Genomic DNA, 25,204 nt, shown 5'->3' with positions numbered 1-25,204 from the left:
GTGGCCAGACAGGGCTGGATGTGGTTTAAACCCTCAGGCTGTGAAATGAGGATGGTGCTGTTTATCTTCACACAACAGCAAAACCTAAACCAGCCACTGTTTACTGAAGAAATGGAATTTCTCTGACAAAAATGACATCAACTGGCAGCTTTATGGCATTAAAAAAAAAATCAAAACTTTTTTTAGTAAGGATTTAAAAGCATTTTATTGATTGTTGTCCTATAAAATCATAGAAGTCTTTTAATTCCTGAAGAACTGTGTCCAACAATAGGAAAAGTGAAAAATGTTTTTACAAAACATTACAGCATTTTTGGAAAAACTAGGTATGAAAAATATATACAGTGTATTAAAAAAATCTGAATAAAATTAATGCCTGGATTTATACATTCAGTTACATGTTAAACATCTGCATGTGTACAACAAAACTTGTTAATACAGCAGTATTTTTACTATGTTAAATAACTCTTTGTTCAATTTACAGTTTCACTCATTACTATTTTACCAGTCCATGTATAAATTAATTTGCAAGGCTGTAAAACCACTGTCACACTATCCAGGTAAGTATTTTTGTACAAAATCACTGCCTTCCTAATGAAGTTTAAATTATTAGAGCTTCACCTCTTTCCAAACACACAATTCCCTCAGCACTGACATCAGCACCTTGCAGGATAAGAAGCAGCAGAAGGCAGAGGAGCCAAGCCAAGGTGTCTGTTGTTTCTGGTGAGTGATTTGCACCTGCTGAGGCAGCAGCTGGGCCTTGAAAGGAAAGGTTTTTATCCCAGCTGCCCTGAACTCTGCTCACCCTGGAGGGCAGTTCATGTGCTCAGCACACGCTGAAGCACAGGAGAGGTGCAGGAGCTCAGAGACACCTGAGGGAAGAGGCACAGCTGCCCCACCTGCAGCAGGCACTGCACTAAAACTGTGCTGAGCTGCAGCAGCAGCAGCCCTGCTGCAGGGGGGACTTGCCTGGCTCTCAGAAACCCTCAGCAGGACGTGGAGCCAGCCTGGCTGTGCCTGCAGCCTCTGCAGAGTGCAGAGCTGTGAGAGCAGGTCAGGGCTGGCCCAGAGCACACACAGAGCCCAGCACTGCTGTCAGCACCCAGCACACAGAGCTCTGCTGAGAGCAGCTCCACACACCCACAGCCAGGTGGAGCAGGAGCCTGAAAGGAGCTGCAAAAGGTGCCCAAGACACTGCTGGGAGCTGTGGAGCCAGAGGAGAAGGGAGCACGAGTCTCCAGGGTGCTGCTGCTGGCTGTGGCTCTGCTGTCCCCAGTGCTGCTGGCTGTGGCTCTGCTGTCCCCTGTCCCAGCCCAGCAGCCCCAGGCTGAGGCAGCCATGCTCCTAGACGTTGGTTTCCAGCCCCAGCAGGCGGCCCCTGCGCTCCATGTTCCTGTCCAGGGTGGCTCTGCAGGTGATTTCCCTGGTGCACTCCCAGGGGAACCAGCCCCTCTGGCCGTCCCGCAGCCGCTCCCCCTCGCACCAGCCTGGGAGGGACAGCGGTGACACCTCCCAGCCCAACTCAGCCCCTGCCCAGCTTAGTCCAGCCCAGCCCAGCCCAACCCAGCCCCAGCCCCAGCCCAGCCCAGTCCAGGCCAGCCCAACCCAACCCAGCCCAGCCCAGCCCAGCCCAGCCCCTGCCCACCCACACAGCCTGCACCTGCCCCACTGGGAATCCAGTACCTGCTCAGGAGAGCTTTGGCAGGTGTTTTAAATGCAGCCAGAGTAGGGAAAAATAGGATGTGCAAAGTGTTGCACAATTTCACTATCTATCTTTTTTGTTATTCAAGTATAGTTTAAGTAATGCTGATGAAGAGAGCAATGCAGCACAAATGACAGGACCTCTGATTTCACAGGTAATTGAGCAACAGCAAGTTAGAATTTAGTCTCTCAAGTACTGACAGTGTCCTGGATCCCTGAGCCAGCACTTGGTGCTATCAGTGCAGTTGAGGGCAGGTCTGGGCAAGAATCACTGATCTTGGGATCCTTGATCCTGTGGAAAACCTCAGCACCCACCCTGTGCCAGAGCTGTAGCAGGAAAGGCCAGACCATGTCACAACAGACTGGGGATGTTTCTCTTGGACAACCCTGGCACTCACTAGAATGGCTGAGCTCTGTGGTTTTAGACAAATTCAATTTCCTACTTGTGGACCAAAGCTGGCCCACAGCCACATTCCACAGCTGGTTGTATCTGTGCTTCCTTTAGAAACCTGAACCCAAACATTCGTGTTTTCCTTGGAAGCTGAACCTTTACTCACTGCAGCCCTGTGCTAACAGGAAACAAGTTCTTGTAGCTGGATCCCCCTGCAGAGGTGACAAATAGTTACTGACAGCAAAACTCACCATCATTCACTTTCTGATAAACCAGAACGACATCGGCGACTTGGAGCGAGAGCTCGTCAGCCTGCTTGGCTGTGTACGTCCTGATGGTCTCCACCTGAGCCAGGGCTGGGGAAGGACAGAGCCCATTAAAGCAGGCACAGGGCTGGGGAAGGAGAGAGCTCATTTAATTAAAAATGTGCCCAGCAGTCCCCGTGCCCAGCTGTCACTCACTGGTCCTGTCCGTGTGCTGCCCGTCGCTGTCCTGGCGCAGCGCCGTGATCCAGCGGGCTCTGTCACTCCTGCAAGGCAAACCCAGAGTCCTCACTCAGCCTCAGCTGCCTTCCCCCTCCCAGTGCCAGCATCTCTGTCCTTGCACCTGCACTGACTCCTGTGTACCATCACCTGTGTATTCCCCAACACAAAGTTCTCACCTAACACTGCTACTTTTGTCCTTGGCACCCACATGCTACAGGAAGGGGCAAAACTGTGCTGGAAATCTTTGTGGCAGACAAAACATCTCAGTTTTACCTGCACAAAACTATTCCGAAGGCATGCTCAACTCGCTGAACTGTTTGGCCAGGAAATTCCCTTCCCACCCTCTCAAAGGACAAGATTATAAAAATAGGTAACTTAAAATACAGGAATTCTTTTCAGACTCTTCCTCTGAGTGACAATCAGCTGGGCTGCTATTTATACTGCAAACAGCATAGAACAAATCAATAATAAGTCTGCAGAACAAAATGTCTTTTCATACAAAGCCCAGACAACTAAAAATGTCCTGCATTTTTCCCCCATAAAATTGCATTTCCAAACAAGTCTGAATCATCTCCTGCCTTCATAAGGACATCTTTAATAGACAGCACTGATGATCTTCAGTTCCTTTCATAGTTATTCTAAACTTTGAAAGCCAACCTAAAAGTATGGATTTTTCCAGCAGGGACATGTCTGGAGCACTGCCTCTCCTGCCTCTGTCCTGCCCCCAGCCTCCCCCAGAACAAACCAGCTCTGTCAGTGCTGGGAGCTCCAGTGCAAGCTGATGGCACAGGCTCATCCCAGAGCAGCTCTGCGGGCCTGGGCACTGCTGAGGGTGCCAGGAGAGCAGGATCCTCTGCATGGAGCCTGCTCTGTGCCACTGCTGCAGCGTCCTGCAGAGCCAGGGCCACCATCCCAGCTGCCACTCCTGAGCCACATCCCCACAGTGACAGCCACTGCCAGCACTGCCCTCCCCAGCACAGCTGCCCCCAGGAACCTGCCCCGGCACGTGCACTCATCTCTGCAGGCAGGGCAATCGGCCTTACCCAGCAGGAAAATTAATGACCCACAATAAATAATAAAAATTAGTAAATAATTAAACATTTACTGCTTTGGACAGGGTGGGGGGAGCAGCCCCGAGAGACAGGTGAAGAAATCCCTTAAGTAATTTCTCACTAAGTAACTGTACTCACTGTACTCACTGAGTAATAACTGTTCTCACTAAGTAACTGCACTGAGTAACTGTACTCACTGTAGTGACTGTACTCACTGTAGTGACTGTACTCACAGAGCAGTATCTGTACTCCCTGCAGTATAACTGTACTCCCTGCAGTATAACTGTACTCCCTGCAGTACAACTGTACTCACAGTGCAGTATAACTGTACTCTCTGCAGTATAACTGTACTCACAGTGCAGTATAACTGTACTCACAGTGCAGTATAACTGTACTCCCAGTGCAGTATAACTGTACTCCCTGCAGTATAACTGTACTCACAGTGCAGTATAACTGTACTCACTGCAGTATAACTGTACTCCCAGTGCAGTATAACTGTACTCCCTGCAGTATAACTGTACTCCCTGCAGTATAACTGTACTCACAGTGCAGTATAACTGTACTCACTGCAGTATAACTGTACTCCCAGTGCAGTATAACTGTACTCCCTGCAGTATAACTGTACTCACTGCAGTATAACTGTACTCACAGTGCAGTATAACTGTACTCCCTGCAGTATAACTGCACTCCCTGCAGTGTCTGCACTCCCTGCAGTGTCTGCACTCCCTGCAGTGTCTGCACTCACAGTGCAGTGTCTGCACTCCCTGCAGTGTCTGCACTCCCTGCAGTGTCTGTACTCACAGTGCAGTGTCTGCACTCCCTGCAGTGTCTGTACTCACAGTGCAGTGTCTGCACTCCCTGCAGTATAACTGTTCTCCCTGCAGTATAACTGCACTCCCTGCAGTATCTGCACTCCCTGCAGTGTCTGTACTCACAGTGCAGTGTCTGCACTCCCTGCAGTGTCTGTACTCCCTGCAGTATAACTGTTCTCCCTGCAGTATAACTGCACTCCCCGCAGTGTCTGCACTCCCTGCAGTGTCTGTACTCACAGTGCAGTGTCTGCACTCCCTGTAGTGTCTGTACTCACAGTGCAGTGTCTGCACTCCCTGCAGTGTCTGTACTCACAGTGCAGTGTCTGCACTCCCTGCAGTGTCTGCACTCCCTGCAGTGTCTGTACTCACAGTGCAGTGTCTGCACTCACAGTGCAGTGTCTGTACTCACAGTGCAGTTTCTGCACTCCCTGCAGTGTCTGTACTCACAGTGCAGTGTCTGTACTCCCTGCAGTATAACTGTTCTCCCTGCAGTGTCTGCACTCCCCGCAGTGTCTGCACTCCCTGCAGTGTCTGCACTCCCTGCAGTGTCTGTACTCACAGTGCAGTGTCTGCACTCCCTGCAGTGTCTGTACTCCCTGCAGTATAACTGTTCTCCCTGCAGTGTCTGCACTCCCTGCAGTGTCTGCACTCCCTGCAGTGTCTGTACTCACAGTGCAGTGTCTGCACTCCCTGCAGTGTCTGTACTCACAGTGCAGTGTCTGCACTCCCTGCAGTGTCTGCACTCACAGTGCAGTGTCTGTACTCACAGTGCAGTTTCTGCACTCCCTGCAGTGTCTGTACTCACAGTGCAGTGTCTGCACTCCCTGCAGTGTCTGCACTCCCTGCAGTGTCTGCACTCCCTGCAGTGTCTGTACTCACAGTGCAGTGTCTGCACTCCCTGCAGTGTCTGTACTCACAGTGCAGTGTCTGCACTCCCTGCAGTGTCTGTACTCACAGTGCAGTGTCTGCACTCCCCGCAGTGTCTGCACTCCCTGCAGTGTCTGCACTCCCTGCAGTGTCTGCACTCACAGTGCAGTGTCTGCACTCCCTGCAGTGTCTGTACTCACAGTGCAGTGTCTGCACTCCCTGCAGTGTCTGTACTCACAGTGCAGTGTCTGCACTCCCCGCAGTGTCTGCACTCCCTGCAGTGTCTGCACTCCCTGCAGTGTCTGTACTCACAGTGCAGTGTCTGCACTCCCTGCAGTGTCTGCACTCCCTGCAGTGTCTGTACTCACAGTGCAGTTTCTGCACTCCCTGTAGTGTCTGCACTCACAGTGCAGTGTCTGCACTCACAGTGCAGTGTCTGTACTCACAGTGCAGTTTCTGCACTCCCTGCAGTGTCTGTACTCACAGTGCAGTGTCTGCACTCCCTGCAGTGTCTGCACTCCCTGCAGTGTCTGCACTCCCTGCAGTGTCTGCACTCCCTGCAGTGTCTGTACTCACAGTGCAGTGTCTGCACTCCCTGCAGTGTCTGTACTCACAGTGCAGTGTCTGCACTCCCTGCAGTGTCTGTACTCACAGTGCAGTGTCTGCACTCCCCGCAGTGTCTGCACTCCCTGCAGTGTCTGCACTCCCTGCAGTGTCTGCACTCCCTGCAGTGTCTGCACTCACAGTGCAGTGTCTGCACTCCCTGCAGTGTCTGCACTCCCTGCAGTGTCTGTACTCACAGTGCAGTGTCTGCACTCCCTGCAGTGTCTGCACTCCCTGTAGTGTCTGTACTCACAGTGCAGTGTCTGCACTCCCTGCAGTATCTGTTCTCACAGTGCAGTGTCTGCACTCACAGTGCAGTGTCTGCACTCCCTGCAGTGTCTGTACTCACAGTGCAGTGTCTGCACTCCCTGCAGTGTCTGTACTCACAGTGCAGTGTCTGCACTCCCTGCAGTGTCTGCACTCCCTGCAGTGTCTGCACTCCCTGCAGTGTCTGCACTCCCTGCAGTGTCTGTACTCACAGTGCAGTGTCTGCACTCCCTGCAGTGTCTGTACTCACTGCGTCTCGGCCGCCAGCAGCATCTCCTCCCTGTCCCCGGCGTGGTTGCAGAGCAGCAGCAGCCTGAAGGGTCGGGGGGCGGCGCGGGCGGGGGGCAGCATCCCCGGGGCGGGTCCCGGCTGCTCCCCGGCGCCGGGCAGCACCTGCAGCCGCTCCCGCAGCGAGTACCCGCTCACCGTGTAGCTCTCCTCGCTGCAGGGCACACAGCAAACAGCAGCTGAGCTCGGCTGCCCTGCCAGCCCTGCCAGCTCCGCGGGGTGAGCGGCGCTGCTTTGTGTGCCACAAACCCGCTCAGAGATAACACGGGCACGGCTCTGGGTGCTCCTGCTGCGAGAACAGCCTTGTGCACCCCCAAACCAAGGACACAGAACAGCTTCCACTGGAGCCAATCCTGCCCAGGCGCTCTGAACCAGCCAAAGCATTGGTTGGGGCTTGGATTTTTGGGAGAGGTGGGTTTTGGTTTTTTTGGGTAAGCTTTTGGGGATTTTGTGGGGTTTGTTTTTTTTTTTAAAGAAATCAGTTGAGTATTTTAGTCTGAAAAACTCCTTAGCCAAGGGAAGAACTGGCAATCCCAGCTGGGAGTGCTGCCATCACTACCTGGGAATTTTCTGCCTGAAAATGAAATGTGTCTATGCATTTGTGCAATGAATAATAAATGCATTTCTTATTAATTAATTGAACTAGTCTGTACAAGTGTACAGCTAATCATAACAGCATTTATTCCTAAGTAATCAAGAGATAAATCTCTACAAATCCTTCCTACTCCTCACTTCCATCCCACAAACCTGCTGGATCAGGGAAGGGAACCCAAACCCAGTAAAGCAGTCAGGAGTTAAAGCTGCTCTGATCCCCCCAGGCCCTGAGGCAGCCCACAGGTCTGTGTGAGCAGCACAGGGCTGACCCTGCCCCAGCACCAGCCACAGCTGGGCTGATCTCCCCAGGACCCAGCACCCCTAAACTGCTGGCACTGACTGCTCCTCTCAAAAGTAAATCCTGTTTAATTTGTCATTTGTAACCCATGGTAGAGGCTCAAGTAACTCCTCAGCTCATTCCACAGCCAGGATCATACTGAAAGTCACTGTGATTCAGGGACTGAACACAAAAGCAGTTTTATGCTCTTACCTCTTCTTCTTGGTGATGATGAGAACATCGTTGAAGAGGAACAAGTACACCTGCTGCTTAGAGGTTCTTTTGGAAAACAGTCCAGAGTCCTCTACATAAGCTGTTAATTCACCTCTTTTCACCAACCACCGTGAGGAGGAAACCAATGGAAACGGCTGCAAGGCAAGAAACTCACACTGTAACCCTTCCAAACCAGAGAGCTTTTAAAAACGGCAACAAAGTGTGATCCATTTGGGAAAAATGCTTGAATAAACACAAAGCTCAGAGATGACAAACACAAAGAGGTTACCAAAGTTCAAGGGACTCCAACACTGCTACAACACAGGCAAACACCTGGGAATCACTGGGGCACTGTCACCTGTGCTGATGGAAACAGGAACGACCAGACCTGGCTGATCTCATGGGGATGGAACCCTCTGGGACCTGCTGGGGCTCAGAGCCAGCAGTGTGTCTGCAGGGTGACAGCAGCTCCCACAGCACCTGGGACAGGGGAGTGTCCCCACCTGGCAGCAGAGGTGACACTCCCTGGGCTGGTGTCACTGGGAAAGGTGGGCAGGGCTGGGCAAACCTTCCTGCCCTGGGCAGTGTGGGTACAGCTAACTAACTACCTACCTAACTAAATAACTAATGAACTAGCTAGCTAACTAAATAACTGACTAGCTAACTAGCTAAATAACTAATGAACTAGCTAGCTAACTAAATAACTGACTAGCTAACTAGCTAAATAACTGACTAGCTAACTAAATAAGTAACTAGCTAGCTTCCTTGCACACCTCTGCCCTGCTCTCCTCCCAGCCCCCTGGCTGCTCCCACTGGGGCTCCTGCAGGCTCAGGCTTTTCCCAAATGGCTGATTTGGGATCCCCAGCTGCTCTCCTGCCCCAGAGCCCTGAGGTGAGCCCTGCCTTGTCACTGCCATTGTCCAGCTGCAGGGACACAGCCCTCAGGACCTTCTGCTCCTCTGGGCAGGAGGATGGAGGGACAGGTGGGGCTGTCCTGACACTCAGACCCTGAGGCTGCCCCCAGACACACAGCCAGGCCACTCCAATGAACACAAGTGCCTGTTCCCCCTCATTTAAGCACTCCACGTGCTTTTAAACAACCTCCCTCGGTGCAGTTTGTCAGCTGCCTTCCCCACTCTGCCTCAGTTGGATTTTTGTATCCCTTAATCCCCTGGCTGAGCCAGCTGCAGCCTGTACCTGCTGAGCCAAACCCAAACCCAAACCCAAACCCAGCCTGGGACTGAGACCTGCAAGAACAAACACTGACTCCCCAAAACAAACCCCCAAACTCCTCTCGTGCAAAAGATGCAGAATTTAAGAACAAAAACTGCTGAAACTTAATTAAAAATTGAATTTTACAGTTGAGCTGTGTACACAAGCAACAAGAGATTTGAGTCACTTCCCTTGGGCTCCCATGAAGTTCTCCACAGTTACATCTAACAAAATAATAAACAAATCTCCAAAACTCTGTGAGGCTGGGCAAAAACAGAAATACTTTAACTAATTTACAATGGCTATAAAACAGAATTACAGTCCCATGATGATTGGTTTACAAGCAAAAAATACTTTTAAAAGTTTCTATTTGAGGATGAACAAAAAGTTCCTCTAATCTGTACTCCAAATGAGTTTATCCCATTTTCCTAATTGACTCTCTTCCAGAGGCAGCTTGGTTTTCATTTTTCCATAATTGCCAAAGGAGCACATCACATGCAGCATGTCCCTGCAGCAGAAAAGAGGCTCTCAGAAGAGAAAAATGCATTTAACCAGAGCAGGGCTTCCCCACCCTGGGGCCTGAGGGGCTTGGACACACAGAGGGAAACCTCACACAAAAACACCAAAAGGCAAAAGCCCCAAAAGCTGCTGCTGCTGCCAGGGACCAGGGTGGGGACACCCAGGAGGGACAGAGCCAGGAGGGACAGGGAGGGATGGACAGAGATGGGGAGGGATGGGCAGGGATGGGGACAGGGAGGGATGGACAGGACACACAGGGACAGGGAGGGATGGACAGGGACAGGGATGGACAGGGAGGGACAGGGAAGGATGGACACGGACACACAGGGACAGGAAGGGATGGACAGGGAGGGATGGACAGGGACACAGGGACAGGGACACAGGGACAGGGACACAGGGACAGGGACACAGGGACGGACAGGGAAGGAGGGACAGGGACACACAGGGACAGGGAGGGACAGGGATGGACAGGGAGGGAGGGACAGGGACACACAGGGACAGGGAGGGACAGGGATGGACAGGGAAGGAGGGACAGGGATGGACAGGGATGGACAGGGAGGGAGGGACAGCCAGCACTGTCCCAGGGGAAGCTGAGGGACTCCAGACCCCGAGGGACTCCTGGGCTCTGAGAGGCACCAAGAGCAGCTCAGCCCTGACCCTGGGCTGGACTCACTGAAGTCCTGAGTCTGTTCCCACCCATCAGGAAATGCTCTGGTGTCACTTGCCCACAAGTGTTGTATTTGTTGCTGCTGTTGCTATAAGCAAATGTTATTACTGTCAATTTTTCAGACAAAGTTTGAGAATAAAAACAGTTTAGGCAAGTTGAAAATGTCTTTTTGGAGGCAACATTTGCCCCAAGCCTGACCCAGAGCTCTTCAAGAGCTGTGCTTTTAAAACCATGAACCAGCCTCCACTCACTACATGCCTGATAATGAAACAATCCTCTCCCAAAAGAACCCTCACTGTATAATGTATCAGACATCAAATATGGAAAAGGGATTGTAGCAACCATTGAATAGGAACAATAAATGCACTTGAAGAAAGTCCAATAATCCTCCCCTACCTATGACAGGGTCTGCTGTTGTTTCCTACAGAAGATGATGGTACAGGGAGTTTTTGATAGAAACCTGTGATATCCCACCCTGAAGGGGAAGGACAAACACCCCCTGGGACCCTCCCTGGCCTGGAGGTGTTTCCCAGGCACACCTTTGCCATAAGAGAATCTCAGCACTGAGCAGCAACCTTTGGCCTCTCTCCTAATGCCAAAAATCTCCAGAGCAGCTTTACCTTCACAGCAAATACCCTTCACTCAGTATTTATTCAAACTCCCTTGTGCCGTAGCATCACCTTCTATTAAAATTAAAATTAAAACACTTGACCAAAAGTTTTAGTTTCTCATGTCAGAACAGATCACTTCTTTGCAGGAATCACTGCCAGAGGTGCCTGTCCCCGTGGTCGGGAATGCAGCCCTGGTCCCACCTTGATTTTGAAGTCCAGCTGGGAGTTGATGGTGTACATCATCTCTGTCCTCTCCATCCTGCGGGCGCCCTCGTTGCACAGACGCACGAGCTGCAAACACAGAGAGGCTGAGCAGGCAGAGCCCCAGCCCTGCCCTGCCCTGGAGGCACCTCTGGGCACAGCCCAGCAGGCACAGAGACCCCCACACCCAGAGACCCCCCTGGGGTTTGAGCTGCCCCGGGGGATGGAGCTGCAGCCCGAGCTGGGGCTGAGCAGGGTCAGAGCTCTCTCCTGGCTGATGATCAGCTCCAAACACACCCTCCCCCCCAGCTGGGTCAGCTTCCCACACCAACCCAGAGCCACCACAGCATCATCCATCCCACTTTGGGATCTTTTCCCAAGCAGGGATCAGCAATTCTGCACAAACCCAGCCCCCAGTGCCCCTCCTTAAATACACTGTAGAGCTTTATGCTTCAGTGCTTTTCCTGCCTGCATTTTTTAATTTATGCATGGAAAACATTCATTTTTCCCTGGAAGCACACAGAATAACCTGAGAATGTACCTTGCTGACTTCTTTCAGAGCCTGCTTGCAGTTCTCGTATTTTGCTGAATCCTTGGGGGTTTTCTGGCAAATAGTCTGAAAGAAAACATCAGTTACTGCAGAGGACCAAGCAGCAGAAACTGCAACCCCAGGGATTTCACATCTTAACTGAAAACCAGGAGCTGCATCAGGGCTGTGGACTGAGATAAAGAGGGAACACCAGACACTTGGGCACAGTGAGGAATGCCTGCCTGGAGAGGTTTGGGAACTAAGTGAGACTTTGCACCTCTCAAGACAAAGTTTATACAACCATCTCCAAACAAAAAACAAAACTGAAAGAGAGGGAAATAAAATGTTTGGTTTGACTGTTTAGATTATTTCAGCCAAAGAGGGGAAGGAGCTATAGGAAAGAAAAATCCAATAAGGGGAAGGTATCCCAGTGAGACAGTGCAGAATACTGGATTATTATTTCATTTTTTACCTAGAAATGCTGAGCAGAGAAGAGACGATTCAATGCCTGTGAATGAACTGTCCAGGTGATCAAATTCACCAGTGCTCAATTTAAAAATACACATAACAAAATGATCAGTTCTGTTTCTGGCTCCTGCCAGTGCTGGCACCTGGTGACAACGTGCCCTGCTCTGCTGGCCCAGCTCCTCCCTTAGTCCTGCACTGAACTGGGCAGCCCCAGCTCCTGCTGTGAACTGTGCCTGCAAACAGTCCCTGGCACTTCCCTCAGTGCTCAGGGAGGGACAGCTCAGTGCCACTGACAGAGCCCCAGGGAATGGAGCTCAGCCTCCAAGAGCCCTCACCCAACCCACAGGCAGCAGGTCCTGCTTTCCAGCAAGGGCTCATTTCAACCCCTGCACTACATGTAATTCCTGTGCTGCTTCCTCCTGAGTTTCAGAACCATTTTGACCCTTTACTGCACAATTTTCCTACTAGAACATTCATGTATTTAACTTGTGAGTGGGGCAGCAGGAGGGCCCAGTCCCAGGCAGCAAACAAATCTAATCCAGAGCCCAGGGCTGGTGAGAGGGAGAAGGCATGGAGAGAACCAGAACTGAGTATGGAGGATGCTAACACTGCAAGAACAACAGTAAGGAGAGAGGAAGGTGCTCTCACATCCATCAGCAAGGGGAGACGAGTGACTCTCTGCATGGGGAGGATGAGGAAGGAGATCATGGGCAGGTTCCTGCAGTCCTGGTGGGACTCGATCCGGGACAGCACCTCCTTAAACGTGGGATTGGTGGCTCTGGGGAGAGAGTTCAGTGCTGTGTCTGACCAAACACTGGTGCAACTTGCTCCATTTTAAATGGACCATTCTTTTATAAAAGAGGAGCTGGGATTTGCAGGAGTCAGACCACCCCAGCCTTCAGCTTTATTGCCTCAGACTCACCAGCCCCAGCACTGGCATTAAACCTCAGGGGCTGCTGTGCCCACACTCACAGCAGGGTCTGTCACACTCACACTCACAGCAGGGTCTGTCACACTCACAGCAGGGTCTGTCACACTCACACTCATAGCAGGGTCTGTCCTACCCTGGCACTCACAGCAGCCTCTGCAGGGTGCGTTGCTGGTACACCTCGTTGCTGCAGTACCTGCACTCCCATTCCCACACTCTGGCACACTCAGCAGCCCCTGGCACACCCCAAGCAGCCCCTGGCACACTCAGCAGCCCCTGGCACACCCCAGCAGCCCCTGGCACACTCACAGCAGCCCCTGGCACACCCCAAGCAGCCCCTGGCACACCCCAGCAGCCCCTGGCACACCCCAGCAGCCCCTGGCACACCCCAGCAGCCCCTGGCACACTCACAGCAGCCCCTGGCACACTCACAGCAGCCCCTGGCACACCCCAGCAGCCCCTGGCACACTCAGCAGCCCCTGGCACACCCCAGCAGCCCCTGGCACACTCACAGCAGCCCCTGGCACACCCCAGCAGCCCCTGGCACACCCCAGCAGCCCCTCTCACACTCACAGCAGCCTCTGCAGGGTGCGTTGCTGGTACACCTCGTTGCTGCAGTACTTGACGTAGGGGTCAAAGGAGGAGCCCGCGTGCTGTGCCACGATGTCACTGATGTCATCGATGAGAATGTTGTTCTGGTGCCTCTCCTCCAGCTCCCCAAAGAACCTGCAAGGTTCAGAGGGACTGCTCACCTCCACGTGCAAACAGCATTTCCTCTCCCAACATTCAGCAGGCACAGTTAGGGCTGCTGGTGAGTGCCAGGTGAGGCCACCCCTCCCTGGCAGGACACTGTCCCCTGGCACTGCTGTGCCCTGCCAGCCCAGCAGCAGCCCTGGCACAGCCACTTCCCACTCCCACTGCCACAACCAAACAGCACCACCGAGCTGGTCAGACCAGAATTTCCAGAAACGGGCTTGGAAATGAAATGGAACTACTTCAAACACACATGAACACATTTCCTCTTGCAATTAAAGGCAGCACAACATTAGTGCTGGATGGGACACAGGCCTGTGTGGCTGCTGAGCCAAGGACAAGAGCCATGTGCTGATGGGGCAGGGCACTCCATCCTCCACGGGAACCAAACACAGCCTGGGAGCACTGAACATGGGCACAGAACCCAAAATCCTGAGCTGAACTTCCCTGATGTCTGAGAGAAGGTGATTCAAGTGCAGAACTGCAATCAGTTTGTTTGGTGAGTTCCCATGGCCTCAATAATGGAAACCAACACACAGCTACACAGAGTAACACCTAACCCTGCAGACTCACAGCCCAAAAAACACCTTTCACTGGCAACACCAGGGAGCAGCTCCAGAGCCCACAAGGAGCAGCTGAGCCTGCAGCTCTGCTCCCTCTGCACCCAGCTCTGGGCCAGCCCATGCCCCAGGCCACGGCCAGCCACTGCCTCCCCAGCTATTTATAGAGCTCTGGCACAAACCCAGGGCTTGGGGAGGCCAGGGCAGCCCTGCCAGGATATCCTGGTCCAGAGACTGCCCAGGCAGCAGGGAGGCCCCACAGCACCTGGGACCAGCAACACAACAAATGTCCATCCAGCCAAAAATGCACCAGAGACCCTGGACAGCCAAATGGTGAGGCATGAACCAGCACAGCTGCACTTTCATGGTCTGGGGCTCAGAGGTGAAAACCAGACAGAATCTGTCCAAATGGGTCTGTTAGGATCATTTTCTGCTACTGCTGCTCTGGTATCACAAAGCATTTTCCCTTTGCTGGCCTAGTGGCAGAGAAGGCACAAATGCTGAAGCTCCCCTGTCTCCTGGCACTGGAGATGAGACCCTGCAGACATTGTAGGGTCTGGATTCCCCTTTCCCAGAGAGCTGTGCCCTCACCTGCCTGTCTGACCCTGATCCTGACCCTGATCCTGACTCACTCCTGGCTGAGCTGCTCCCTGGCATCCATCCCCCAACCCTAACCCTAATCCTAACCCCCATCCATCCCCTAACCCTAATCCTAACCCCCATCCATCCCCTAACCCTAACCCTAACCCCCATCCATCCCCTAACCCTAATCCTAACCCCCATCCCTAACCCTAATCCTAACCCCCATCCCTAACCCTAATCCTAACCCCCATCCATCCCCCAACCCTAACCCTAATCCTAACCCCCATCCATCCCCCAGCCCAGCCCCAGAGTTTGGGTTCAGCCCTTCTGCCCTGCTCAGCTCCAAGGGCCAGGGATCTGCAGCTCTCTGCAGCCTGCCAGGCTCCAGAAACACAGCCAGATGTGCTGCAGACAGCACTGACCCCAGTGCCCTGCCAGAGACACTCAGGGAGCCCCCAAAGCAGGGCCAGTGTCTGCTCCTGCATTCTGCTGCCAACAAAGGCAGCTCTGTTCCCCAGGAATGGCCCTGTCCTGCTGCTGTGCTGAGTTTCCATTCAACATGTTCCAAGTCAAAGTTCCTAGACAGAGGCTTTGAGCAGTTTTGACAAAAGGTTTTTATAAAGTATTTTTATCAGGTCACCAAACTTTTGTCCAAGCAACCAAAACCACTGGTACCTACACCCATACTCAGGTTTTGTACTAGGCAAAGGCTGCTTAAAACACAGCAGAATGGGACAGATGCTCCATTCTATAGCAAAAGGGGGGATTTTGCTACTCTGGAACACCTTAAAAATGAAAAGCAGCAGTCTGGAGTTACCAAGCTGGTATCTGGTTTAAAATCACTTCCATTATTTACACAAATGAAGTGGCTCAAAGCCAGCACAAAGTTTTGTTTTAGTTTAACAGTATTGCAAAACTTGAGAAATAAATTATGTTTTTGTTTAACTTCATAAAGGAGTTATGACTTCTGATTTTACTCCAAGTCACAAAAAACCAAGTTCTTAAACACAGACAAGAAAGAATAAGATTGCAATTCTAGGCTAATTTGGTATTTTTCCATTCTTTTTTTCCCTTTCCCTCCCACTTCCTTCAAAGACTATTAATCAAAAGGGATGTAAGAGTTCCCCTAAGAGAACTGCTCTCCCCACCCCCACTGTCCTTTGCTTTTACACCTCATATTCATGTAAGGATCACTGTAAAAGGAACTTTTCCTTCAGCAAAGCCTTTGCTAAGCTGCCACCAGTGGTGTCACACTGGGCTGGCTCTGGGGCACACAACTGAAGGGACAAGAAAGGTCCAAACCAAACCCAGATGTTCTCCTGCTCTGCAGCCCCTAAACTGGGTTTGCACATCAGCCTCCAAAAAACAGGATCCTGCTGCTGCACAAACCTCAGATGACAAAAGTCAAACTGCTGCACAGCAGATGTCAAATTCCACAGACTTTGTGGTGTCTCAGAGAAAAAAGTCAAGGAATGACTTTACTGTGGCTGGAACATGGAAATGAACATTTCACCAAGGTAAAGGAGGGTTTACTGCCAAAGAATTCACAACTTTTGGATTTCTACAATGGGGACAAAAGAAGGGGGAACAAAATAAAAATCCATTCAGCATCCTTGCTCAACATGCAGCCCCTTCTGAAAGGAGAGCAGTGTTTGTGTTCCACAGGTAAAGAGACCCCAAAGCTGTACAGAGCTGCAGACAGACCCCTCTGCACCTCCACTGGGCCACGAGCTCCCTTCAGCCCTGTGCTCACTTCAGAATGGAGAGCTGGGAGAAGAAAAGCAGCACAGACATGCTGATGCTTCAGTGAAGTGGAACACAGAATCCACCTGCTGCTCTGAGCACAGAACTAACTGCAGGGAAGCAAAGCAGCATTCAGCAACTTTCTGAAAGAGTGTGAAGCACTCAGAGAGCACATCCATATTCATGTCCCAGATTAAATAACACTGGCAGTAATTACCAGCCATGAACAAGACACTTCTGCATCTGTATCATGTAGGATCTGCCATTTGCTCCTCTTCAGGCACTGCTCAGTGTCTGCTGCCCCTGCCCAGCCTCCAGACTGAAGGAATGTGCCCCAAAGCAGCAGCAGAGCAGCTGAACCCCAGGGCACAGCCATGTGTCACACAGAGTGACAGTCCCTAGTGTCACACAGGGACAGTGACAGCCCCATGGCACAGCCATGTGTCACACAGGGACAGTGACAGGGCACAGCCATGTGTCACACAGGGACAGTGACAGCCCCATGGCACAGCCATGTGTCACACAGAGTGACAGTGACAGGGCACAGCCATGTGTCACACAGGGACAGTGACAGGGCACAGCCATGTGTCACACAGGGACAGTGACAGCCCCATGGCACAGCCATGTGTCACACAGAGTGACAGTGACAGGGCACAGCCATGTGTCACACAGGGACAGTGACAGCCCCATGGCACAGCCATGTGTCACACAGAGTGACAGTGACAGGGCACAGCCATGTGTCACACAGGGACAGTGACAGCCCCAGAGCACAGCCATGTGTCACACAGGGACAGTGACAGGCCTGGTGTCACACAGGGACAGTGACAGTCCCAGGGCACAGCCATGTGTCACACAGGGACAGTGACAGCCCTGGTGTCACACAGTAACAGTCCCTGGTGTCACACAGAGTGACAGTGACAGTCCCAGGGCACAGCCATGTGTCACAGGGACAGTGACAGCCCTGGTGTCACACAGAGTGACAGTGACAGTCCCAGGGCACAGCCATGTGTCACAGGGACAGTGACAGCCCTGGTGTCACACAGAGGGACAGCCCCATGTCACAGCTCACTCTGTCCATGTCTCTGCCACTTGCACCTCCCATCCCCAAACCAGCAGCACTTTTGGTCCCCTGCCATGGGTAACTCGGCTCCCCCAGGACCCTGCTGGTGCTGGAGGATGCACAGCTCTGTCACATACAGAATTGCCACTCTTACTTCTTGCTGGCTTCATAGACATCTGTGATGTTGGAGAAGAGGTGGTGGCTCTCTGTTTTGGTCATTGTCAGGCTCAGCTCCCGGGAATTTTTAAACATCCGGATCAGAATCTCCAGGCTCAGCAAATAGGAGTGCTCAGAAGATATCACCTCAAATATTGCCTGAAAAGAGAAGGGGGAGAAGAAGAGATTTATTAGTGACTGGGCTTTTTTCCTCAAAAACAAAAAGGAAATGTTGAGCAGGGGTGCAAAGCAGAGTTCTGCATGTAAGCAGGTACATACAGGTACAACACACAGGCATTTTTGGGGCTTGCAAGGAATGGCCTACTGAAAATAATTTTAGCTCAAATCAGTCTGTGATACATTTTCTTTAGCCAAGATAAAGCAGAGATCCATCTCAGTAACAGATTCTGAAAGATGGGATGTGTATGAAGACAGGACACAAACATTAATCAAGGCAGAAGACAAATATATTTTTCTGCAGTGACAAGGTATATTTTTCTGCAGTGACAAGGTATATAACTATAAAATAATCTAATAGGCTCTATAAAGCAATCTAATTAACAGAAAAAAATAAATTATAAAAGGTAGTTTAAAAGAAATACAGCAAAAGCATGAATTGGTAATATAACTACAGCTTAAAAATATTTATTTAGACTCCCACTGAAAGAATTGGTCTCTAAAATTCAAATAAAAAGTCCTCAGGCATGAAAACATTTTTGGTAACATTAAAGACTTTACATTTAAAAGGCATCCAAAGAACTTGTTCTTTTTGAAAGGATGCAAGTATGGCTCCAGGAAACACAGATTAAAGGTTCCTAAAGGATATGAGGGGAATATCTGCCTTGTCTGAAAAGCTTCCCAGAGGAGGAGGCTGAGCTGTGCCCTGAGAGAATGGGCAGGACAAGGGCAGAGCCTTGTGTCCCTGGGGAGGGACACACCTGGCAGGAGCTGCAGGGACACCTGCCAGGCCAGGTCTGCAACACCTGATCCCCTGAGCCAAAAACCTGCAGTGAGGAAAGGGGACAGCACATGAACAGACAGGAGCAAGGGGAAAGGGATCAACAGGACACAGGAGCAAGGGGAAAGGGATCAACAGGAAAGGGAAAGGGATCAACAGGACACAGGGAGCAAAGGGAAAGGGATCAACAGGACACAGGGAGCAAGGGGAAAAGGGAAAGGGATCAACAGGACACAGGAGCAAGAGGAAAAGGGAAAGGGATCAACAGGAAAAGGAAAGGGATCAACAGGACACAGGAGCAAAGGGGAAAGGGAAGGGGATCAAGAGGAAAGGAAAGGGGGTCAAGAGGAGTCAAGGAGCAAAGGGGAAAGACAGAGAGAACAGAGAAGCACCCCAGGACTGCTGCTGGCAGCAGGGAGCCCCTGGCCCAGGCAGGGCACAGGGACCAGCTGGGTCCCAGCAGGGACAGAGTGCCCAGCAGGGCTGACAGGGTGGGCACAGCTCTGCAGAAGCTGCTCTTTGCCCCTCACTGCTATAAAAAGCCAGGTGTGAGCTGCAGGGCAATGTCACCCCTTCCCTGGGGCTGCTGCCAGGGCAGCAGTGCAGGGAGCAGCCCCTGGCACAGCCACAGGCACCTCAGCACACACTGGGCTCATTTCTTCTCCCTGGCAGAGGGGAGGAGGCCAAGAGTGAGCTCTCATCACCAGGCAGAGCCCTGAGCAGCCACCCCAAAGCACTGAGTACCTCCTGTCTTTTCCTCTCCTCCTGGCTGATGGCTTCTGACAGTCCATTCTTCTTCACCTAAAAAACCAAACCAATGGGTACTTTTAAAAAAAGCAAAAGCCACTCACAGCAGCTGATCTTTACATGAATGAGGAACCAGTCACAACCAAGATAACTCGTGTGAATACACTCCAGGAAGACAGAAACACCCACTGCTGTTAACAAAAGGAATTTGACAACTCCATACCTGAGGGCACTGCCCTCAGCCAGAGGCAGGGAAAGCTGCAGGGACAGGGGATCCCTCTGCTCTCCCAGCACTGTAATAAACACCAGGGACATTCTCCTCCTCCTTCCCCAGCATGTGCTGAAACCCAGGGCTGACATTTTCCAGCTGACTTCCTGCGACAACTCCAGACTCACTTTTTAACTTTTTAATACACATTGACACATGTAATTTTTCCAGACTTATAAACACAGTCACTGTGAGTCTCAGATTCCCAGATTTTGTTTTCTCCATGCATCTCTTTTCTATTTTACTCCCCACTGCCAATCTTGTAAATCAAATACAGACAGTGCACAAGTTTCTGTGTGAGGAGTAAAGAACAAGTTGGTTTCTGTAAGTGAAGCACAGAACAGTTCTGCTCCTGAGATGGTCCTCATGTTATTTTTGTCTCAAAGCAAATTAGTGTTCTGAAATTATCATTATTATTACTAAATGGCATTCCTTCCAAAATATTTCAGCTGTTGAACTTTTAACTGCTACTTTGCCCAGAAGGCAGAAAAAACAATTTGACTTCATTATAAACACTTTTTTTGCAACATGAAGCAAATGAACCTTATTTTAAGTATTTGATTGCTGGAAAAAGAAAATTAAAGCACGTATTTTCAAAACCACATTGTCTTGTCTTCTTTATAATTAGTGAATCAGAGAGATTCATCTTTCAGTACTTCAAACTGCAAAAGGTCATCAGCCTATGTAAGGCAGCTCTGCTAATCAGGCCATCTAATCAGCATTTGGGGATCCCCCTGAGGCTTAATCCATCATTTATTGGGATATACAGAGCTGATGGTCAAATACTCCAGGTGATCTTGTCATGGCATCATCTCTTAGTGCCAGAGATCAGCTTCTACAAGGTATGCTCACAAAATACAACCCCAAACCCTTCATTCTAGGGATATCCCTCCAGAAGCCACAGAAATGAACAAAGAATAACCACACAAACACAGGATTTTATGGTTCCTTCAATCCCAAAATCACATTTGAGGAGGAGCTGTGGCAGCATCAGCTGCTATTGGTAATGTGTCAGGTTCTTAGCAGGGAGGGCAGTGAGCCCTGATGAGAACAGCTGAATTTACTCTGTTCAATGATGCAGCTCTGCACTCCCCAAAATGCTTCCATTAAACATCTGCACTCCCCAAAATGCTTCCATTAAACATCTGCACTCCAGGAGCTTAAGAGCTGGCCTGCAGTGATCTAGAACAATTCAGCTTGTAACTAACTGAAACCTTTCTTTAGTATAATTCACCCTTTTAGTGAACTCACACAACCCTTTTTTTATAATGAATCGGTAAAGTTGTGTCTTTGCCAAACACAGGACTCTAAAATGAACTTTGGTTTCATTGTTTTTTATGTGAAACAAAGACCAGGAACTGATTGGGACTTCCACCTTGTTCTTAGGAGATGAAAAAGATGGTGACAGATTTCAGCCAAAAACTCCAGCAGTGAGTAAGAGAAGACTTTGCTTCAGCCCAGCCTGAGCTCCTGTCTGTGGCCACACAAGGGTCACAACTCACCACAGAGAGCTGGCTCCACGTCGACCTCAGGGGCTTATAGTGAAAAACAACCTTGTCATCCAACTTCTGCTCTTGGGGCTCAGACTCCTCATCTGAATCTATGTCCAGAGCTTTTTCCTTATAGTTCTGATATAATACAGCATTTTCTGTCAAAGGACAACAGTATGTCAGTCATTGCTAGAGAGTTAGTTTAGTTGCTCTTGTAAAAATTTAAAGTAACATTTAAACAATGAAAGAAGCCAAAGTGTCACTGTGCTGCTCACACTCCACGAGACAAAGATAGCAACTGATTTGGGCTGGACAATGGTGCAGTACAGTGACAATGGATCACTGTACCCAAAGATCCTCCCAGACCGAATTAAAGAACAGATGTGGCCTTTGTCAAGAAAAAAAAATAGCAAACAATTTTTTCTTCCTTGGTTTGCTGTACTCAGCTCTGTAATTAAGCAGCAATTAGAAAGTGGGGTTGTGTGTCAGTGGAGCAGTCACTGATCTGCAGGTCCCACTGTTTCCATCTCCAGGAAAAGCACAGAGCCCACACCAACCCTTCTTCCATCAGCTCTAAGTGCTGTCCTCACATTTCCCTGCTTCCCAGCCTCAGAGAGCTGAGGCCAGAACTATTCCTGATACAAAGTCAGAAGCCTGTCTGAATAATCACGAGACCTATGAACCTTCAGACCAAATTAACTCATCATATTTGAGCTGTGCCACCATTAATTCCACTATCAGTGGGAAGGAGCAGTCCTGCTGCTCCCACCCTCCCTGGCCACACAGCCCTGGCAGCAGCAGGGAGCAAGGGCAGAAACTCAACACCACAAAAACCCACAGACAAGTGAAGCATTAAGCAGGCAGGCTCTGAAAGGTGCTTTCTGCTGGGCCAGGCTTTGGAGAACATCCAATCCTCCCCTACAAGACAAATTGGACCTAAAGTGGAAGTTTGGCTGCTGCAGGGAGGATCCAACTCCTGCAGCCCACACCTGGCTGGGTGGGTCTGTCCCACCTGCTCAGAGCCACAGCCCCAGGGCCAGGCCAGCTGTGGTGTTTGGAACAACTCTTTGGGAAGGGGCTGTAGGGTTTACACAAACAGAGGAAACTCTTACAGCAACTTAATTGTGAGAGGCATTACAGAGAAAATCATTAGCTGAGGTCAATCCAAGAGAGAAGGGAGCCACTGGGAGAGAATCTAAAAAACATCAGGAGACAGTCTGAGAAGAGATAAAAACAAAGAGTAGGAAAGGGGATGACAGAAAGAGAACACAGTGGGAAGCTTTGAAAACAGAAACAAGAGGAAGGTGACACAGCAGCTGAGATGACCTCAAAGAGGAATTAAGCAGAGAAGAGCCAAGAGAGTAGCAGTTATTAGAACTTCTGTAGACTCATCACAGATATTTTCTTGTTGAAATATTGGGAAAAGCAGTGAACTTGGCAAAACCCAGAATTAATGAGCAGCACAAAAATACAGCTCCACAGACAGTGTTTTTCTGACACTTAAATTTGAAGCCTAGGTAGCAAGAAAAGAAAATATTTGCAGAGCCCAAGGGTTCAGCCCAGCAGCCTCAGGTGGTGAGGAGGCAGTAACAGCTATGGAACCCCAGGCAGAGCAAGGACCCAGGTGTGAGATGCAGGGATGGCCCCAAACAATCAAATGCCTGCATCTGGGCAGTCCCACATGGAGGAACCTCTGTGGAACTGCACAGAACTGTCAGGGCTCAGGCAAACATAGCCTCACTTTTTGGGAGGGACAGGAGTTTAAGTGGAAAAAAAAGCCCTCAACACCTTTTTAGTCAGCCACTTACTTCACAGTCTTTAAAATATCCCTAAGGTATGTCCAGTGCCAAAATTACAGTCCCACATCCCAACCACGTTACTGAAAAACAAGGTACTGAGTCTGTGACTCCATACAAAGGAAATGTGCAAAATGATGCTGAAGTTCAATTCCCCTGGGAGTTATTAGCAAGGCTGGACAGAACAGGGCTCACCTTCCCCATCGAATGTCCCTTGTCCTTTCAGCATCTTCTGCAGAGATAAGAGAGGAGGAGAATGTAAAATAATCACAGTAACAAGGTGTGTTTTATTCAAGACCTGGGCACCAAACCAACAGGGCCTAATCTGCAACTTCAAATGTTGGACAAGAGTTCAGTAAAAACAACTGTGTCACCAGAGAAAGTGAAAAGCTACTCCAGTTTCATTTCTCTCATGCCTTGTTTAGATGTATTTTGCCCTGTTTGAAAGGCATGCTGTGCTGGCTGGAGAGGGGCTCAGTGAATCAGAAGCCAGCCCTCTGTGCCAGGGCTTTCTGCAGAGTGCAGACTGAGGCTGCCCTTCCACTCTGCAAACAAACCCCCTCTGACACTCTGCGAGGAGCCTCCCGACAGCACAACAACCCTCTGAAATAAAACAGCTGCTCTGCTGCGTGAGTCCCAGAGTCTGCTTAATAAAACACTGCTTACAGAGAGCTCTCTAAGGACAGGACAGTGTCGTGTCCTCCTCTCTTAAACAGAACTAAGGTCTACTACCAACCCACCCCACCCCACCCTGCAGCTCTTCACAATCTCACCCATTTCCATTTCACCGCTTGCAGTGTTTTCAAAGGAGCATCCACGACTTCAAACTGGATGAAAACTGACAGAAAGCTGATACTTATTTTAAAAGTTACAGCTCTTGGCCTGGCGCGGTTTATTACACAGTAACATTTCATACAGTAACAAGTTATATCTAAAATAAGGAAATACAATATTACACTGTGCTAAGTAGAAGAACACTATCAGTATGTCTTGATAATTCAAGACATCAACATTCAATGTAGTCTACTATGGCACCTAAGGGATTACAACCAGGATTTTAAAAAAGGCATGCTCCTTTTACTTTCAGGCATTAAAATTCAGATACCTGAAGTGATTTCTAACAATTTAAAAATCACTCCATGAATTTTAAAAATACTTTATCTCAGATAAAGAAGCGAGGGAGGAAGTTCATTTTACTGTCTCTATTGAAGCATGCAGACTTTATTAAGGCAATGTTCCTTTTTTTCCTGTTTACTCCTTTCTGGGTCACAGGTTTTAAGCCCGTGGTTGGGCTGTGAAAGCTGGAGAATCTGTCAGGAAAGGCTCTGAACCTGCTGGATTTTAACAGAGCCTGTCATCTCCAACACCTCACTTGGAAAACAACACTTTTAAAACTCACAGCAACTATGAAAAGTTTCGCGTGAGCTAAAAAGCAAACTGAAAACTCCCAGCATTTATGGAAAACGCAGAATCAGCAGGCCAGCTCCCACGGAGCCAACACCTTCACCCATCGGCACACCTCACCTTTATCCTCCCCAGGCTCGAGAACTTCTCTTTATCTTCAACCACCGCCTTCAGGATGGGCTGGGACATTCTGTTTTTCTTCTTGCAGTTGGCGGAGCCGTCCAGCTCCACGCCGCTGACCACGGCCCGGCGGTAGGACGTGGAGCGCAGCCCGCGCCGCAGCGCGCCCGCCCCGGCCTCGGGCTCCTCCTCGGGGTCGCTGCCCGGCGCCGGCCGGGGGGTCTCCACCAGGCTGCGGGCCCTGGGGCCGCGCTGGGGGCCCTGGGGCCGGCTCTCGGCCGGGCTGCGGGGGATCGGCTGCTGCGAGCCCGCGGGTCCGCCCGGCTCCTCGGGGGGCTCGGCGGCGCGGGGGCGCGGCGCGGGCGGGGAGCCGGCCCCGAACACGATCCGCTCCTGCTGCGGGGCCGGCCCCACGCTGCCGGGCGGCCGCGGCCGGCGGCTCTGCCCGCTGCCCGCCGGGGACACGGTGCCGTTGGCGGTGGAGCCGACGGGGCCGTCCGGAGCCGGGGCGAGCTGCGGGGACGGCGCGGGGGAGCGCGGCGGCCGCACGGTGCCGTTGGACACCGATGCCATAGCGGCGGGGCTGCCGGTGCCGCCGGTCACCGATGCCATAGCGGCGGGGCTGCCGGTGCCGCCGGTCACCGATGCCATAGCGGAGGGGCTGCCGGTGCCGCCGGTCACCGATGCCATAGCGGCGGGGCTGCCGGTGGTCCGGGTCACGGGCACGGCGCACCTGTCCTCCACGGGGAAGTCGGTGACGAGCACTCCGCTGGGGCTCTGGTAGGACTGCGGCCGCGGCTTGCTCCAGGCGAGGGGCTGCGGCCAGGGGGTCGCTCGCCGCCTCCAGCGCGGTGCGGCGGGGCCCAGCGGGGGCTGCCCGTCCAT

The 25,204-nt window shown here is 51.0% G+C and overlaps 1 protein-coding gene across 1 annotated transcript; it reads right to left on the bottom strand.

Moving 5' to 3' along the window:
• Positions 1-1,341: 1,341 nt before the first annotated feature.
• On the bottom strand, positions 1,342-25,204 carry ARHGEF26 (Rho guanine nucleotide exchange factor 26; the record flags this gene model as incomplete). The annotated part of the gene is made up of 14 exons (XM_079315283.1): positions 1,342-1,484; positions 2,341-2,445; positions 2,551-2,618; positions 6,426-6,617; positions 7,548-7,702; positions 10,758-10,847; positions 11,299-11,373; positions 12,403-12,532; positions 13,256-13,408; positions 17,535-17,695; positions 19,239-19,295; positions 21,012-21,157; positions 22,991-23,027; positions 24,320-25,204. The coding sequence occupies 14 exons, from the start codon at positions 25,202-25,204 to the stop codon at positions 1,342-1,344; spliced, it is 2,397 nt and encodes a 798-aa protein (XP_079171409.1).

This window comes from Erithacus rubecula (assembly GCF_903797595.1).
Source record: "Erithacus rubecula genome assembly, chromosome: 11".
Taxonomy (NCBI): domain Eukaryota; kingdom Metazoa; phylum Chordata; class Aves; order Passeriformes; family Muscicapidae; genus Erithacus; species Erithacus rubecula.
The sequence above is the reverse complement of the archived record's forward strand: the minus strand, read 5'-3'. Positions and strand labels throughout refer to the sequence as shown.